This window comes from Brachyhypopomus gauderio, chromosome 5 (assembly GCF_052324685.1).
Source record: "Brachyhypopomus gauderio isolate BG-103 chromosome 5, BGAUD_0.2, whole genome shotgun sequence".
NCBI lineage: Eukaryota > Metazoa > Chordata > Actinopteri > Gymnotiformes > Hypopomidae > Brachyhypopomus > Brachyhypopomus gauderio.
This window is the reverse complement of record NC_135215.1, coordinates 12,800,916-12,821,033: the sequence shown is the minus strand read 5'-3', so window position 1 is coordinate 12,821,033 and position 20,118 is coordinate 12,800,916. Positions and strand designations below refer to the sequence as shown.

The window sequence follows — 20,118 nt, the reverse complement described above, 5'->3', positions numbered from 1 at the left end:
CCATTTGACCACACCATTTGATCACACTAGTTTGTCAAGCTGTATTTATGGGTCCAAATTTGAGATGTGCATCAGAGTCTGTTTGGACTTAGACATGCACTTGTAATGCTGCATTACCCTGGTAACTCTCATTCTTAATCTCAGGAGTTCTGACTTTATGCTTCATGGAAACTGACAAACAAACCTCTTGCCAAATCAAGTAAAGAAAAAACATTAAAAAACTTCTCTCTTGAGAAAACCCTTCAAAGCAGATGTCTTGTTTTTTTCCATTTAGCTATGCTTTCTTGTTGTTCCATAATCAACAACAACACAATAGAAGCATCACTAACAATCTCAACAGTCAAGGTTTACATTTTTCCTCCTTGTTTTTGGTTTTTGTTTCTTGTTTGATGTAAGAATTCCATAAAATAATATTAGCAACATAATGACCATAAGCCTTGTTGAGCTTGGGCACACGTCAGTATGACCTTCGTCCCAGGATGTAATATCTACCTGAAATAGATTCTGCATGTTACTACTAGCCTGACTACAATAATTGTTACATGATATGCTTTAACATTCAACACAGACCAAAGAGAAACAAAGTGTAGGATGACAAAGGTGACAACACCACTCTGAACCAGCCTCTGAAGTTCTCTTCATCTGGCCATGGGCTAAAGCAAGCACAAATTCACAAAGTTCTGGTGCACCCCTGGCCACCTTGTGCAAGATGAGCATTGAAATATATGCGCAAATCATTAAAAAATTAAAAATGTGGTCACTGAAAACCAATCAACTGGTTATCTATTAATGAATAAACATGTGCTAACCTAGGTTATAGGCCACCCCTGAAAGGTCTAGGACTGAAGCACTGTATGCCAGATACACATCTAGACTTCAGAACTACTTCTGTGCAATGATGCTTCCTCCGCCCAACTCCCTCTCACCTATCGAGTGCAGGTGCTATGAAGGGGTTTGACCCCTTCTCACCACAGCTAGCCTCCACACATACTATTAGGTACACTGTAAGGGATTACATTGAAATGTCAACTCTCTCTTTCCTCTGTACATATAAAATGTAGGCTTATACTTGAAGCACACCTTGATTTATCTGACATTTGATGACCAACAGTTCACATTATTTCAGAGCCAAAAAAATGCTATCTAAGATCAGCAGCTTCTAATTATATCTAGTACTCATTATATCTAGTTCTAATTATATCTAGGACCGGTACACATGTAATAAAACCTGTCTGTAAGGGTCTGTAAGAACCATCATGTCAGGTTCTGACAAGAAATGTTCTGAGAAATCAACGTAGGCTCTAGAAGCCCTTATACCAAAATGAGTTTAAATATATCCTTTCTGATGGCTTGCAACAACTGCAGCAAAGTTTGGGTGTGCTGTACTCTTTCTTGTTTTTCTATCTCATTAGCACTAAAGTAAGTGGTTCATCCTTTCCACACATAAAATACTCATAGAAACTTAAAGACACTTAAACAACATCGCTGTTTTGCCTTGTGCAATATGGTTTTTGCTGAAGGGTACCGTTTGCATGCTAAAGCTCCCTACAACTCTTTCAAGGACACCAATAAACCTGAACTCATTAATTATACTGCTGCCTTCAGGCCAACACATCCTCTCTGTGTGTGTGTGTGTGTGTGTGTGTGTGTGTGTGTGTGTGTGTGTGTGTGTGTGTGTGTGTGTCTTTGCATGCATGCGTGTGTGTGCATGTGTGAGTGCATGCTCATGTGTATATAAAAACAAGTGGCATTGAAATATAAAAAATCTAAATAACAGTCCTGTTTACATTGTTTAGAATCTACATTCTTTTGTGACTTTCAGTTGCTGACACATAGGTGATATCTGAGATTTATGAACCTATTAGCTAGTTGTGCCGCACCTATAAAACACAGAGAGCAGCCTTTACGCAGAAATTCTGCTGCCATCTAGTGTTAACATTGGCTGACAAAGATGATCCTGTGAGTAAAGTGAACTGATGAACTGCTAAGGAATGTCAACTTATATGTTGCATGTTCAAACATGTGACAAAAGCGTGGCAGGTTCATCAGGGCAGGTGCAACAATATGGCCCTGTCCAACCACGTCCCTCTACACTGGCAGACTGATGGCCCTGTCCAACCACGTCCCTCCACACTGCAGAATGATGACTCTGTCCAACCACGTCCCTCCACACTGGCAGACTAGCAACAGAATGGCTGCTGTACATTTAGCTCGCTTTGTCCTGAATGGATGGAGACTTACACAAAATGTATGACAAAGGAAAACAGAGAAGCACGCTGGTGTACATCTTACCAATACAGCTTTAAGTTTCTCTTGTGTAGGATTCTCCTGCATAGCTAATTTGAATGAGAGGAAGAGAGATTTTGTGAAGTATGATTTGTAGCATTGTATTGCATCATTACTTTTAATTGCAGGGAAGGTTACCATGACACTGGACTTTGGAAGCATGTCCCTGGAATCAAGTCAAAAGGACATATGTTATCAGTGTGGTGTGATTGGCTCATTATGCTTCTACCAGTGGTAACATGTCTGACCAGACACTTGACCTTTTCGCATTGACTGTAAAGGTGGTTGCTGTTTTCACTGGGTTTACATGAAGTGCATGATTCTCATATGATTTTTGCTAAATGGAAACTTACTTGTTGCTGCTGACCATTTCTTTGATATCCTGGCTTGTCTGACCCACACTCATTTGGTTCCGGTGAATAATTTTATTTTGTTGGTTTACAGGTACAAATGATTTTTAGAACTAGTTGGTTAAGAACATGGACATAACAGTGTGTATTACCTCCACACTTCCCTGACTCCCCTGACTCACATCTTCTGCATCACCTCATATCCTGGGACCTCTCAAATGAGGTATTGCGTTGCTTCACAGTGGGGCAGTAATGGCTAAATTAAGTGCATCAAACACATGTACAAATTGAACTCAATACAATTGATAACCACAGATGTACTCTACATTGCAACAGCCCACACCAAATCCAATAAAAGGGAAAATACATAAATAAATAAAAACAATACACACAAGAATGGCTATAACATTACAGGACCCAGCTGCTGGTTGGGTTACAGTAATTCAATGTGTTGTACAATATGAAATAGTCTATGTAGCTCTCAAGACATTGAAAAAACAATTTAACATTTTCTACAAATTACATAATGGTTTTATTATAAATTACAAATTATTATTACCTGTTTTAGATTTAAAATATAATGAATAGTTATAAGTAGTATAAAATAATTATCAGAAATAAACGTGATCATTTTTTTTATTTAAACAGTTTTCGAGATGAAAGAAAACATTCAACAACAGATAGAGATGGATCTGCAAAATGAATCGTTTAAGCGTCATCATCAGTTGTATTTTGACGGCCCAGCCGTACAGTCGAAGGCATGAGGCAACATTGCGTAATACGCAGAGAGCACGCGATAGCCGAGCGCGAGGACGCGTCTGACGTCAGTATGAGAAAACAAACTTAGAAATATTTGGCTCCCTTTATAATAAAAAAGAGAAAGAAGACATTATTAACCAGCATTACAAAAACGACTACTTCACTACTGTAATTTTAGAACATTTAAAATCGGCTGTTCCTTTATTTGTTCTCACCAATCGGAGATTGTGGTCATCAGCAAACCGAGCTCAGCACTTGACACCTCCACGCTCCGCTCTGAGCTACACCTTCAGGAGTGGTCTTCTAATCACAGTGCTCAGAGTCCGGGTCCGGCCGTATTCTTAATTAGGAGTCAGGTCTGACGACAAAGTATCCATCTAGTTACATTAATAATTTAATCAGATCTAAGGGATTGCAAAATACGGAACAAGATTTGGATCGGAGGTCAACATTTGCATACCACTGACTAAACTCCTCTACAGTACAAGAGCAAGGTAAGACATATACGGGAACACGCCACAAATGGGACGTTCCGATTTCTTTAATATGTTTATTCATACCCCACCTCTCTGTCCCCTCCCATCACTTTCCGCGCTTCCGAATGGTCAGATCAGTCTGTGCGCCACGCGCCGCTATAGACTGGTACGAGACAGTCATGTATTGGCTGTCTATTTAAAGGGAAACAGCGTAAGGGTTGTAATAAAGGAGCATTCCTATTGTTACATGTATTTTAAATGAAATACATTATAGGGCATTTAGTATTTCGTATACTAACACCTCTAACACTACTGACTTATACATTTTATAACAGTTTTGAACTTTTTCGTCACTGATTATGGACAAAGGTAAGAGCGAAATTCAAAGCAGGACGAGAATACATTCATACGTGGTCATTTTGGGCGTGTTTTGTATAGAAGGTAAAGATCATTGCTTGTTAGGGAGACAGATTTTGATTGACAGCTCTGCTTTTCGGTGGTTACCACGATTCATCACGACTTCAACAACTGATTTGTGACGATGGAAGTAAATGTAGTTTAGTCAGCAGAATGGCAGCTAAAGAATTTCACAGGTGCCAAGAGATTTTACTGGTGACACACTGGGGTTTGCATCTGAAATTTGTAAAATGACACTCACATGTATTGAAGCATTTGGGATTGTCGTGTATTAATTACATAATAACAAAGGTTGTAAAATGTTGTCATTGTTTTTGATAACCATGATATTTACTGAAAGCATCTCTGTGCATCCTTTGGGGAAAGACTAACATGCTCAACAAATGGCTTTGGAATGAATAGACATTTTGCAAGATTTGTAACAGCTAGTCTACTCTACAAAATGACCATTTCCATTTAATCATATGTTGACAGGCAGATTTGCGTTTAAAATTATCATTTTAACTAAGTGTATCATGTGAAACAGATGTAATGTCACGTATGTAGATGTGGTAGACAATTTTAAATGGATATTGACTTTTCAACAATTTAATACTAATTTATTTTACAGTTAATGAAGGTCTATAAAGTCTGTTGTTAAAACACCATGAATGTTCAGTTCTCTTCATTTACTCCTGTCTTTTCCGGCCTATGTCCGGCATGCTCTGATCACATCTCTGATCTCGCAGGTACGGATCGCACCAACATGATTAAGTTCTGGAAGGAGCATTCCCAGAATGCCACAGTAGAGGAGATGATGCTCGACTCCAACGCCCTGCAGCTCACCCAGCACGAGCTCCCTGAGATACTGGAAATGCTGCCCAGCTTGGACGGGCTTGACGTCCTGGAGCTAGGAGCCGGCATCGGGTGAGTGACCTCCTCACCACGCCGGTACTGACACACAGCTCAGACTCCAGTGTGTGAACCTGAACACCACTTCCCTGATGCAGAAGTCCAGGACCTCTACTTAGCACAAGTCAGTTCTGCACCAGAGTAGCATCAAGACTGCTTGTAATCAGATTACTGGTGCTTTTTTTCTGTGTAAGAGTCAGAGGTAGACTTTTTGGGGTGGTCTTGGTTACATTTTGTGTAAAATAAACTACACTTAATGCCTGTGTGAATTCCTGAGTGAGGAGGGAAGGTGTCTCAAACATTTTGGAACTCTGTAAATTCATATGTGCATGAGCACATGTGAAATCATGTTTTCGGAGATCAGAGCTGCTCTTTTACACTGATCTTGTATAATCCTCCCTTATCTACATTTTAGATGGAAACATTACAGAAACTGTTCTTAGATCCCTGTAAAAGGTCAGTTCTAATATCACCATGAATGGAACGGTTGTGAGTGTGGAAGCACTGAAGTGTTATAAAAATAATCCCATGATTGTTTGAACACACACACACACACACACACACACACAAAATGTTGCTTCACGTTGCTGTATATTGAATTGAGTATTAAATATGTTTAAGATATAATATACAAATATGTTTAACATATAAATATATAAATATGCAGGGCCTTTTCAACTCATTAGTTGCTATAACTAGCCATACACCATTTTATTTATAAGGATGATGGTGATAAATTCAATATTGTTTAATATTTGATAATACACGTCACATTTTTTGGGCAGTCCATGAACTTTGCCTGCATCACCTCTTTGACAACACGCAAATAGGTAATCTGTTTGTTTATATTCACTGATAGTAACAAAATAGTAGTTTATTAACATCCTTTGGCCCTTTATATTTATGGGTAAAAGGTGAAGCAAGCAGATTTGGGATTTACAATGCAGCCACTGTGATAGAATATAGTTAAAGTTGCACAAGACAGAACATGTATTGGTATAACGGCCCAGCTGGTATCCAGCCAGACCTCACAGACCACGATCACCAGTCACAACACACAACTCTGCTTCCAATCACCTGTTTATTGAGTGATTACTGTAAACACACCTGTTCCTCATTTATCCTTTATCCTGCCTAAACCCCAAAGGTGCCTGAGTTCAATGGTGTGTATTAAGCATCACTGTCCTCCATATCACTGTCCTCCAAAGAGACTGTTGCTGAGCCCCTTTCCTGTCTCTGTTACGACTGAGCCCTTTCTCTTGTTTGCTTTTGTGAATAAAACCCTTCCGGAGTTTTCCCCTGGTACCCCGTGCTCCTGCTTCACAATGCCGCCGAATGTGGGGGCCAGATCGGGGGCACACAGCGAGTCCAGAGTCTGTGGCCGAGGCTGACACCTGGCGAGGCACTCTTACTGGTCCCCAGCAGCACATGCTGGTGAACCCAGGGCTCGAGCTGGCCACGGCTAGCAGACCAGTCTTCCCACCTTCCTCCCCGTTTTCTGCTTATCACATCGCTACCCCAGAAGTGTGTGCACCAGGAATCCTAAGGGGGTATGACGGGGTCCCTGTACAGGGTGAGCTGTGCATCAGCTACCGGCCACTAATGCCAGGGCATGCCAAAGTGGTATTTGTCATCAGCGAGGTCACAGGGAGGAAGGCTGGGGCACCTGCTCACTGCTGCCCATGATCACTATGACTTTGTATGACCCCTCCCCCAAGTGCACTGCGACCTGTACAATATAACCTATAACACGACCTGTAATTATGATAACACTGAGTAACATTCATTACATTACCACAAACATTTCCCCTTCCCCATTATCCACTGTTCCATTATCAAACATGGCCTTTGACCTTTCAGGCGCTACACAAGTCACCTCATTGGCAAGGTGAATCATGTGACAGCTGTAGACTTTATGGAGAGCTTTGTGGAAAAGAACAGAAAAGACAACAGTCACCGTGGCAATGCAAAGTTCATTCAAGCTGATGTCACACAGCTAGAGCTGTCCAATAATAGGTGGGTAGAGATCTTTAAATGGAGCTGTAATGATTTTACAATATGTCCACACACTTACTATTTCAGTATTTAACATATTTGTTAAAGAAAGAAATAAATACATGTATGTTTACCTAAATCTGGCAAAAAGATAGCTGGGTAAATAAATGTTTGGTTTCCTTTCCTTAGTTTTGACTTGATCTTCTCTAACTGGCTTCTGATGTATCTGAGCGAAGAAGAACTGATCTCACTGGAAAAAAAGATGTTGGCCTGGCTTCGCCCAGGAGGATACCTCTTCTTCAGAGAATCCTGTTTCCATCAGTCAGGTTAATCTTAATGATCAGTACCAATCCTGTGCTGAAAAATCCATGATTTGTAGTGAGGGTCATACATTTCATGAGCAGAGACAGGTGAGTTAGAGCAGGACAAATGAAAGCCCAGAGCTTGAAAAGCAGTGTAATTCACGTCCACTGGTGCATATCATAATGTGAACAGACCTGGAGGACCATTAACATGTAATAGGCTGTCATCAAAGTCAGGTAAGAAGTTGAAGTCATTTTACCAACCACAGTTAGCAAGGAAAATGAATTAAAATTGATAGAACGTGATTTCAGTAACTTTATCAGTGATCAGATGGTGTCAAAGGCAGACATGCAGAATGCACCATCATCATTGTTATGACCCTTAGTTTGGCAGTGGCTCTGCAGAACTTACAAAGAACCAGTCGACCCCACAGTTTTAGAAAAGTCATGTCCTACACATTTTCAGATAGGATTTAAGTTAAGCTTTCTAGAGCAGCTGAAAACTAACTCTCTCCAGCTGCATGAAAGCAAAGTATTTCTTTACATATTTCTTATTTTGGGAATAGTGTGATAATGACATTTCAAAATCTCAAACAATCCAAAAAATTTAAAAATCACCAGAAGTCTAAATCCAAGTTTAACATAACTATATTTTGTTTATTTTCAGGAGACTCTAAGAGAGACTTCAATCCCACCCACTACCGCTCTCCTGCTCATTACAACCACCTGATGACATCTGTGACAACTGAGGAATCAGGAGAAAATGGCACCAACACCTATGGCTTTGATATGATCCTGAGCAGGAATGTGCACATCTACGTTAAGGTAACAAGTCATGAACGATCTCTTTATCAATACTAGCACTCTAGAATGAATACCTTTTCAAGGACAAGCCAGCAGTGCTGAATGGATTAGTAATGTTATAAATTATTATGTTTTCTCCCTTTCTCTGTCTCACTCTCTTTTGCTCTTTGACTCTTTCCCTCTCTCAGATGAAGAAGAACCAGAACCAGGTGTGCTGGCTAATGCAGAAGGCCCGCCGGGATGTGCCCCAGCAGAACCCTGCAGGCTTCAGCACCTTGCAGCAGTTCTTGGACAACCAGCAGTACACGCGCAGGAGCATCTTACGCTATGAGAAGATTTTTGGTTCGGGCTACGTTAGCACGGGTGGAGCCAGCACCACCAAGGTCAGCCACTGGGGTCAGAGAGGTCAAAGGCTCAAGGAGGAGAGAGAACCTTTTTTTTTTAGCTTTTGTTGCACTGGCTGTATAGTTTGAAAGTATTTATAATGTAGCAATTTTTGCAATGCTCAAGTGGAAAGATATAATAGACATTCTGAATATAGCTTAGCTGCATTGATTGTTTTAAATGGCATTTTGCTTGTTATTTTTTCTGGCTAAGCGAGCTCAGATTTATTTGCTCTTAAACTTTCCAGGAGTTTGTCGACCTGCTCAATCTGCGGCCAGGGCAAAAGGTTCTTGATGTGGGTTGTGGAATAGGAGGTGGAGATTTCTACATGGCTAAGGTGAGTCATAGAGAAACTGACAAGCATTTCACAAATGTCAGTGATCAGATTTCTTCTTGCAATGGTGGGAAAAAATATTATCTTAATGTCTTTCCTTGTTATTCAGTATTGATATTCATTCAATAGAACTTTGGAGTGGAGGTCTTGGGCCTGGATCTGTCCGCAAATATGGTGGAGATTTCCATGGAGAGGTCAATACAGGAGAAAACCCCATTGGTGAGTGACACGTTTTAACAGTCATAATCCCAACGGGAGCACAAAGAGTGGTGTCATCTCTGAAATGACTCTAGATTAAATTGCCTGAAGGAGCATGTTTGTGCTTGGGATGTCTGCACTGGAACATCTTCTCCACTTCAGGTGCATTTCGAGGTGTCAGACGCCACTAAGAGAAGTTTTCCAGAGAACTCCTTTGATGTGGTATACAGCAGAGACACTATTCTACACATCAGTGACAAGCTTGAGCTCTTCAGGAAATTCCATGTGAGTTTGTATGTTAAACAAGTTTATAGTAGTTAGAGCTTTATTTAAAACAAGTGAACAACACTGCCCTCTCCTGGTTATTTAAAAAATGATTATTTAATGCAGTAACCTTAAATTCACAAAAGATTTTCCTTTCACTCAGATACTATCATTAGTGTGAAATAATTGGTGTGTGTGTGTGTGTGTGTGTGTGTGTGTGTGTGTGTGTGTGTGTGTGTGTGTGTGTGTCTGTCTGTGTGTGTGTCTGTGTCTGTGTGTCTGTGTGTGTAGACATGGCTGAAGCCAGGTGGCAAGGTATTGATCAGTGATTACTGCTGTGGTCAGAAGCCTTGGACTCCTGCTTTCCAGGACTACGTTAACCAGAGAGGTTACATCCTGTGTACACCACAGAGATATGGCAAGGTAAGCCACGCCCACACAATGATCAATGAACCCATGCGGGTCAAGAACACTCATCTACAATGAGGTCTTGCTCTTCTTACTAATTAAATAATACATCTAATATATCTGATTCACTGCATAGGAAAGGAACACATACCTACTATATATCAGCAGTCTTATTTGAAGCAGTTACTCTATATCCTGTGAAAAGGAGAAAAATGTTGATTCCTTGTGGTATTTTGTGAGGGTTTTTGCATTATAACTAATTGCCTGCTACTGGCTGAATAGAGGTGGTGAAGACGTAGACAGTGGCACACTACAGTGTATGGAGTGGTGTGATTGTGGATGCACCATTACAAACCAAAATGAGAGACCATTTTGTTCATCAGAAGTAGTGCAGCCACACAAACACACAAAACTGAATTAAAAGGATATTTGTGCCATCTGTGAGTTTCCCATGGTTACATGTAGACAGTGACATCGGGAAGGTGGTTCATGAACGTATAAATAGCAGGAAATAAGGTAATGACTGGTAACCACTGCAATGATTGGTTATGATTGTATGATTTGTGTACATATTGGTATTTTATAGAGCAGTAAACCTAACCTAGGATTGCATAGAATATTATTTGTTGTTATAGTTATATTTCCCATTGCAGAAGGCTGTGACATGCAAATATGATACAGATATAGTGTGCTATGAATTTCCTTATTCGTCTTAGATTTAATAGTGTAAGATATTTCTTAGTAGCAAGATGTATAAACATAGTTTTAAAGTAGTTTGGTCCATATTGTACACATTTAACCTAACACCACTTGATTTCAATGTCACAACAATATTCATCACACAGTATTCTTGTGTGTTTGCGTGTATGTGTTCAGATCTTGGAAGAGGCAGGGTTCTGTGACGTGAGAGCTGAAGACAGAACCGCCCAGTTTATTCAAGTACTGAAAGATGAGTTGAAGAGGGCAGAGGGGATTAAGGATGAGTTTATAGAGGTGAATGAAAACATGGACACATGCGACACACTTTTGGGATTACACCTTGCAAGGTCGAACATACAGTGGGGAAAATAAGTATTTAGTCAGTCACCAATTGTGCAAGTTCTCCCACTTAAAAATATGAGAGAGGCCTGTAAATGACATCATAGGTAGACCTCAACTATGAGAGACAAAATGTGAAAAAAAATTGAGAAAATCATTTTGTCTGACTTTTAAAGAATTTATTTGCAAATAATGGTGGAAAATAAGTATTTGGTCACCTACAAACAAGCAAGATTTCTGGCTGTCACAGACCTGTAACTTCTTTTTTAAGAGGCTACTCTTTCCCCCACTCATTACCTGTATTAATGGCACCTGTTTGAAGTCGTTAACAGTATAAAAGACACCTGCCCACAACCTCAAACAGTCACACGCCAAACTCCACTATGGTGAAGACGAAAGAGCTGTCGGAGGACACCAGAAACCGAATTGTAGACCTGCACCAGGCTGGGAAGACTGAATCTGCAATAGGCAAGCAGCTTGGTGTGAAGAAATCTACTGTGGGAGCAATAATCAGAAAATGGAAGACCTACAAGACCACTACTAATCTCCCTCGATCTGGGGCTCCACGCAAGATCTCAGCCCGTGGGGTCAAAATGATCACAAGAACGGTGAGGAAAAATCCCAGAACCACAAGGGGGGATCTAGTGAATGACCTGCAGAAAGCTGGGACCAACGTTACAAAGGCTACCATCAGCAACACACTATGACGCCAGGGACTCCGATCTTGCAGTGCAAGACGTGTCCCCCTGCTTAAGCCAGTCCATATCCAGGCACGTCTGAAGTTTGCTAGAGAGCATTTGGATGTTCCAGAAGAGTATTGGGAGAATGTCATATGGTCAGATGAAACCAAAGTAGAACTATTTGGTAAAAACACAACTTGTTGTGTTTGGAGGACAGTGAATGCTGAGTTGCATCCAAAGAACACCATACCAACTGTGAAGCATGGGGGTGGCAACATCATGCTTTGGGGCTGTTTCTCTGAATGTGGCCATGTATTGTGAGATTTTGGGTGCAAACCTCCTTCCATCAGCAAGGGCAATCAAGATGAAACGTGGCTGGGTCTTTCAGCATGATAATGATCCCAAGCACACTGCCAGGGCAACAAAGGAGTGGCTTCGTAAGAAACATTTCAAAGTCCTGGAGTGGCCTAGCCAGTCTCCCGATCTCAACCCCATCGAAAACCTTTGGAGGGAGTTAAAAGTCCGTGTTGCCCGCCGACAGCCCCAAAACATCACTGCTCTAGAGGAGATCTGCATGGAGGAATGGGCCAACATACCAGCAACAGTGTGTACCAACCTTGTGAAGACTTACAGAAAACGTTTGACCTCGGTCATTGCCAACAGAGGATATACAACAAAGTATTGAGATGAACTTTTGTTATTGACCAAATACTTATTTTCCACCATTATTTGCAAATAAATTCTTTAAAAGTCAGACAAAATGATTTTCTATATTTTTTTTACATTTTGTCTCTCATAGTTGAGGTCTAACTATGATGTCAGTTACCAGCCTCTCTCATCTTTTTAAGTGGGAGAACTTGCACAAATGGTGACTGACTAAATACTTATTTTCCCCACTGTATGTCATATTGCCTATATGTAATTGTAGTTTTTGAAAAAGAAACATTTGGCACATTGTAATTTTTTTGAAATATTGTTTCCACATTTTATCTGGTTTTCTTAGTCAGGACATTTTTGTCTTGAAATATGCACAATATTCTAATGCTATTCCAAGCATCCAAGGAATGAAAACGCATGTGATGAAATGTGTGATGTTCTACTAATGCAGCAGAAACTGAACTGAGCTGATTCTCCCTGCACACAGGACTTCTCCCAGGAGGATTACGACGCCATCGTAAACGGCTGGACAGGGAAGCTGTGTCGCTGTGAGACTGGAGATCAGCGCTGGGGGCTGTTCTATGGTACCAGAGTCTGAGGGGCAGACCATAGAAAAGAGAGAACATTGGCTGGGAGGTTCACATGGTTGGGCTGCAGAGAGAAAGAGAGGAAGGGGGAAGTGTGGCACTATGGTCCAAATGGCAGTAGTCGAATGAAGTTAATTTTGAATTTTCAATAGCATTCAATGAATTAGGAGAGAATCTGTTCATCTGTTTTGAATGCTTAGTTATTTCCATGGCAAACACATTGGTTTGCAAATGTTCTTCAGAAAGCTTGTGAAATTAAAAAAAAGAGGAATATATAATGACTGAGAAACTGATGATTTTGGATGAGGATATTCAAGTGTAAATAAGAAAGAAAATTACCAGAGTGTGTGTGTGTGTGTGAGAGAGAGAGAGAGAGAGTGTGTGTGTGTGTGTGTGTGTGTGGAACCTGGTCATGAATTTGGTCATCAGTTAAATTCATTTTGAGTCTCAATAAATTTTGAATAATGACAAATATTTAAATTATTCTTCATGTTTGTTCTCTTGTGTTCTTTGGCCAGTGTTTATACTCAGTTGTTTTCAACATTTTCTCTGTGGAATTTAGAGCCACATAAGAACACATACTTTCCTTTTCTGAACTCATCGTGTGTGTGTGTGTGTGTGTGTGTGTGTGAACTACACACAAGGATGCTGCTCTTAGTGACACATTACCCCACTCCCTGGATGTTGGTGGCAGAGTAGGCAGTTGTGGTGATGGCAGTGGCTTTCTGGTGATGGTAGACTTGACTTTTTCAATGCACAAACTGCATGGAACTACAGTTTCTGAACTTTCAAAGGGATTTATGCTTGGTAATGACGTTGTTGACTGATCTCAGGTATGTAGCTGCTTCTCTGCTTTACCTGAATTTCATGTGTAGTAAAAAGCATTGCATTTGGTCATCTCCTTATATTTATCACCAAAATAACTCTAAGCACCAATTTTATCATTTGTCTTTAACGTTCAACCCCACTGTGTCTGGGAGAATCAGGTTAAAGGTGCAGTGTGTAAGAGTGTGCTGCAGAATACGACCATCCAAACATGTGACACTCCTCACCCTACTCTTACCAAGTATCTGATAAAACCTGGGATGCATTTCTAAATATTGTGTAGAGCTCTTTGGCCACTGGCCACTACGTGTTAGGCTTTGTAATCACCTCTAGATGCAGAGGTCATCAGGGTTCAGCTTTGAAGTTTAAATCAAGACATCTAGTTAAATATGGAAGAACCAACATGTAGCTTGAAAAATGTCAAAATATTCAGATGAAGGGTCAGACAGAAAAAGCATAAATTCCCTTACACTGAAGAACTAATCATTTTATGAAAAGTGTGCGCGTTTCGGCAAATGCGCACATGTATCTGTCAAAAGCAGACTTGACAAGCATGCAGACTGTTGGTATTTAACTGGGGGGGGGGGGATTATAAAGAATAATTGCAGATAGCTATTGGTGGGCATGAGAGAAGCCATGCCTCAGCAGCCAAGGCACCACTCCAATGTCCCTGAGCATGGATTGAAACACTCAATTGATCAAACTGTTTCCACTTAATTCACTTTGGATTAAGTGTCTGCTAATTAGTATAAATAATGTTTCAAGTGCAAAGTGTCCACTGTGGTTGATGAGCCCTACATATTTTGTGGGGGGACTTAACATGTCTGGTTGATCAACCCTAGTCTTCCAGAAGGATATAGCTGGAAGAGGTGATATCCAGGATGGGGTCAGCTGTTTTGCCAGTACACCTCACCCTCCTGTTGATGTCCTGATGCCTTGGCAGACGACATCAAATTATCTTTTCTGCTGTTCTGATTATTTGCTGGAATTTGTTTTTGTGAGGTGGAGGAATCAAACCTGAATGTTACATTGCAGTGTTACAAATTCGTCTGGGCTTAAGGCCACAACAGGGTGTGAAGGGAATTGTACAATGAACAAATAGGCAGACATACAACCCAAACACAACAAACAAAACCCACTATAAAAATAAACACTACACTTACAAAGGGCAAATGAGCACACTACACCAACTCCCTTCACAGCAACAATCTCACAACCCCAAGTAAAACAGTAGCCTCTTCCTACTAACCTGTGTGCACAGACAATCAAACACTACAAATATACCAAATTAACAGAACAGCAACCAGGTTTTAGGGCCAAAGTGCAAAGAAAGTCATAGTCAGAAGTCAAATACCAAATCAAGTAACCACAGCTACAGAAATGACAAAGTACCAAGATGAGCAGAAAGCAAACAGCTTGCTTCCTTCTTACTTTTATATGGTCTGAGAAGGGCTGGGACACCTGATTGGTCCATGGCGAGTGTGAAACCCTGCAACAGATTATCGGACTGAACCTGAAACAAATCAACAGACTACACATATAACAGAGAGAGACAACCATAACAGCAAGCATGGATGTTCTGCCTTTGGTAGAGGCTGATGACATCCTTACTGATAACATGCTGAAACCTGGCTTGAGAATACCAATATATATTGGTATATATGGATATTTTCTATCCATACATTTGCTTCTAGTTCTCTCATTAGAAATCACATTCACCAACTGTGTATACAAGTGCTTAGTAATGTGCCAATATTAGGCAAATTAACTGAGGGGTGTTCCTGGTACCATCTGTCATAAACAACACATTCACGTCCATTGCACAGGGCCTCCCATTTATTATCCCCCACACCCTTTAATCATTAAACCCCTACACTGATTCTAAACAAAGCACTAGGTATATTAATACCCCAGTGTTGTGCTCTCTTTGCCTCCTTCACTAGACACTCACACATTTGCCAGGATTTAAGTATAACGTTCTAGTTGGCACTATTCCTATTTTGAGCTTGCCCACTCATTTTGTAGTCCTGTTGGTTTCTGTAAAGTTTATTATGTTGTGCTTTTCTCTTGTTTGTCACATCATTTGGTACTCTGTGATTGGCTATATGACTCCAGGCCATTCTGATGGCAGAAGAAACTAGATTTGCTCTTCATAAATGTCACGTAGGGCAACGCCCCCTCTCGTAGCTGTCACTCTGGGTTCCCTCATGTCCGTGTTCCCTGCCTGTTTGTCCCGCCCTGCTCGTTGGTTTTGATGGATTCCTTGTTTGTTACCACGCCCCTGTGTCATTGTCATCACCTGTCCCTGGTTTAGTCCTGTGTATATTAGTCCCTGTGTCTCCCAGGTCTGGTTGTCGGTCTTTTTGTTTATGCCTGTGTTGTCAGATCTCGTTCATCGTGAGTACTGCCGTGTTGCGCCTTGTGTTACCCGTCACCCGTGTATTTTGCCTGCCCTTCCGTAGTCAGTCTTCCTTGTTGTTTTCTTTGTCCGTGTTCATGCCTTTGTACATTTCATGTCAGGATTGCCAACCCGTTATGACCCATGCCCGTTACATCGACTCTGCCTATGGAATTTCCTGTAATAAATCTCGCTCTCCTCAGCGCTTGTGTCCGCCTCCCTGTTCTGCCCCGCGCAGATCGTTACAATAAATGTCATTCCTCTCAGCGATTGCATCCACCTCTATGTTGCTCTGCGTTAGAGTCCAATCCAATCACACAGTTTAAGGGACCCCATAAATGTCTCTGACTGCTGGATCTGTCATGTTCTGCTCCAGTCCCCTGACTGTCCAGCTTTGAAAGCTGTCCCTGTTGATTCATCTTCCTGGTGTTTCCCCAATGTCATGTGCTGAGTCAAACCCGTCCCAAGAGTAAATCTTTTCATCCCTTATTGGCTCATTAGGAAACACCTGTGACAAGCCAGTGAAGCGAACCAATGCCCAAGATATTCACCTAAATCACTTGAATACCTTAGGTTATCTAATTGCACCTGGCAGCAGGTCATTGAGCATAGGGGTTCCTTCTCCTCGACAATATAACTGCTATGGCCTAGCATCCGCATAGGCTCTGGAACAGAATCCTGCAGAGCTCATTCTCTATCTCGCTGTTTCATTAATAGCTCTTCACCTGCTCTTCACCCTCCTCTGTTAGTAAATATAACCCCTCTGACTCTGGAAGCACTGAGCACTTGTTCCTGCTCTCACATCCCTCCACAGAAGTCAGCCTGGTTTCACCCGTCCTTCTTCAAGACATTGCGTTTGCAAGTAAAGCAATTCTACTGCGCAAGTTGTTGTACAATACCTACGGACAGTTTTTTTTTCTCTTTGAAACCTGACATGCACCTAATTAGTTAGATTAACTTGAACACGCATTCTTCTCCAGGCTACAGATATGCTACCATCTCAACTGGACTGTAAGGGTGCATTTGTCAATGTTATATAGGAGATGTCTACTTCAGCGGATTCTTTTAGAAATTGTATACTTTGAATTTCTAGTAAAATACCTTGTCATTGCTGTTCAGGTTTTAAATATTGTGATCTATTGTCTACCAAATTTTCATTTTGTTTGATTTCATTCAGCATCTACAAATTAGGGCACACACTGCACAATGTTTGCTTGACAGGATAGTACAGGTCAGGACAGGCTTTAGTTACCCCTCCTGGGCAAATATGCATTGCTACAGCAGCAGATGGACAGTAAATTGACATAACAAAAGCAGATAAAAGGTACAGAGGATACAAAACATAAAATAACATGTAAAAAAGAAAATAAGATAAGCATCTATTATAAAAAAAGCAACCAGAACAAAACTGTACACGTTTATTACAAGTGTTATTGCAGAAATTACTGCATAATGCAAGGAATCTGAACTGTACAGGTGTTTGCAGAAAAGATCACATGTAGTATTACTGTTTTTCAGGGCAATTTGATAACCAATGCAAGCACATGGAGTGAGAACAACCAAAATAAAACACAAAACCAGCAGAAGTATAAAGGGGCAAATCCAGTAACTCACCAGTAATAAAACATGACATAAAACAGAATTAGTCTCTTCCGGTGGGTGGGAGATGGCAGCAACCACCACGAAGTTCTAGACAGACTGGAGAGGTGCAGCCTGTATTCCACAGAAACAGCCTCTTCTGCAGACGGAGTCAGTCCAGTTTGTTGTTCAGTTGAACACCCAGGTACAGGTACAGGTTTTGACAATGTCATTGTCCCTTGCGTAAATGTTCACTGGGTATGTGAAGAGAACTTTGACCCACAGAAGTCCACCTGCAGCTCTTTAGTTTTATTCATGCTGATCTGGAGGAAGACCTGCTGGCACCAGCCCACAGAGATGTAGTCCAGCTGGTGAGTTGTATTCTTGGCCTCTCCCGCAACATCGCTTCAACCTCCAGTCCTGTCCATTGTAAATACCTCTTTTGCTTCCAGGCTGTTCCTCCCATTTTCAGGGACTCCCACCTTATCTACTGCTTATCTACTGCCATTGGTAACCTTCCATTTCAAGTGAATGTTTAGAGAAGGGCTTTGTCTTAGGTCTCCTTCAGTTTAATAATTATAATATGTTTTACTATATTATTATTATTGTTATTATTACATTATTATTATTTTTATTATTATCATTATTATTATTATTATCATTTTTTTATTTATTATGTCACGTTGAGGACCCCGGCCCCTCCCTTTTGGGCATGTGTTTACGTTGTTCACGTGCATCGTTTGCGTCTGTGGAACTACGTGGTTATGGTTATGTCTTGTGATAATCTGTCTCACCTGTGACTCGTCTCGTAATCACGTGGGGCTAATGTGGTTTGTCTATTTAATGTGCGCTCGCGCAGTGTCCTGTGCTCGTCGTTGTCTAATGTTTACACGTTGCTGTGTTTGGTGTGAGTGTTACCCGTGCACTGAACAGCGCTATTTGTATAAATAAATATATAGTGACGTATAGGCAAGAAGGATTTGTGTCTCGTCCTTGCCGCCGTACCCATCGTCACATATTATTATTGCTGAATTACTCATTTTATTTCCTGAGCTTCCTCCTGACGTCTCCTGTAATAGGCCACTCCTCTTAAATGCAGGCTGGTTTCTAATTGGCTGCTCCAGAGTGTTATTTCCAGAGTGTTCTCTTGTCCCACACACCACAGCCGTGTTGCATTATCACTACTCCCTTTTGTTTGGTGCCTTTGGTTTGTTCTGAGTTGTTGTTCAGCAGATTAGTGTCCTGTAGTGTCCCCTCTCTTTATGTGGAGGCATGCTCGCTTTAGTTTTTTATTTGCAGGACTGACTCTGGTGGTCGTGAAACATGGGAGCAGGTTTTGTGGTTTGTCCCCAGCATTTCCTCTTTAGTCCTTTTCTTTTTTTAGTACTCCTGTGTTCAATCGCATCTCTTTTAGGGACAAAGTTTGATTACCATGCTACTTCAATATTTGCACAGTGGACTCCAGGATATTTCCTTTATATGTGCTTGGGCATGTGCACTGTACTTCTGGGGAACACTAATGTATTTTGCTCGTGGGGGGAATGAGACACGAGCAGTTGAGCAACAGCAGAAATTATTAACTAAATGAAATGAACAAAATTTGCTCAATGAAAGGTGATTAAAAGGATGCAGATCACAGGAACAGAGTAGAGTGAATGAACTGAAATGGTATGTAGAAAGCAGGTGTAGCATTAGTTTGAATAGTTAATGTGGAGTACTGGTTGTAGAAACCTGTTGGTTCATATAGCCCTGCACAGAAAAAAAAACAATGACGGATTAACATCTACAGTGTTTTGGCAAGTCCAGCCGCACACAAAGGAACAGTGTAAGATCTAATTAAACATTGGGGTTCTTGCTGTGTAGTGTGATTGGCTGCATGTGTATGGACTCAGTATTCAGGTGAAGGGGAGCAGAGAAATGTGTGATGTGGCACAGATGTGTTTGGTCCTCATGGGGGTGGACGAACACACACAGCCTCATGCTTGGTTGAATGCCAGACAGGACGTGACAGCACCTTCCCCCAAGGGGCCAGCAGACATCAAAGTTTGGGCCTGGAGGAATAACCTGAAAGGAATAGCAAGACGAAATCCGGGTCCAGGATCTGACAGGCACCCTCTCCTCTCCTCAAGTCCCCCCTCCCCCAGTTAGGCAGGTATGCGCTGCCATATACATTTCTCACAAGATTCTGGATGCCGGTCACAGGCTTCTGTAGTTGTGATAGGTTTAAGGCCCCAGCTTCACCAATGACACAAGGCAACACAAGGTGAAGTGGTCCATGGCAGGCTCAGTGCCTCACCTAAAATAGGCTTGTTCCTCTCGGTTGACCTTTTGATCTGTGACATGTTGTGAGGCATGGGGGCATAAACAGTGTCATTAGGTGCCTCTCGGTGCTTCAGTCAACAGATAGATCACAAGAATGTTGACAAACAGATAGTAGAGAATCAACTGAGCTGATGGTGTTGATTGATGAACTAAAAGGCCGACATG

The 20,118-nt window shown here is 41.3% G+C and overlaps 1 protein-coding gene across 2 annotated transcripts; it reads left to right on the top strand.

Moving 5' to 3' along the window:
* Positions 1-3,450: 3,450 nt before the first annotated feature.
* On the top strand, positions 3,451-13,287 carry pmt (phosphoethanolamine methyltransferase). Of its 2 annotated transcripts, none has more exons than XM_077004533.1 (12): positions 3,451-3,889; positions 5,017-5,194; positions 7,040-7,195; positions 7,364-7,500; positions 8,144-8,301; positions 8,469-8,663; positions 8,912-9,001; positions 9,128-9,217; positions 9,359-9,481; positions 9,752-9,883; positions 10,745-10,861; positions 12,731-13,287. In XM_077004533.1, exons 2-12 carry the CDS (start codon positions 5,034-5,036, stop codon positions 12,839-12,841), a joined length of 1,470 nt encoding a protein of 489 aa, XP_076860648.1. In that variant the 5' UTR covers positions 3,451-3,889; positions 5,017-5,033; the 3' UTR covers positions 12,842-13,287. The 2 variants fall into 2 exon arrangements, with proteins under 2 accessions (XP_076860648.1, XP_076860647.1); XM_077004532.1 differs by lacking the exon at positions 3,451-3,889 and adding an exon at positions 4,095-4,240.
* The last annotated feature ends 6,831 nt before the right edge of the window (positions 13,288-20,118 follow it).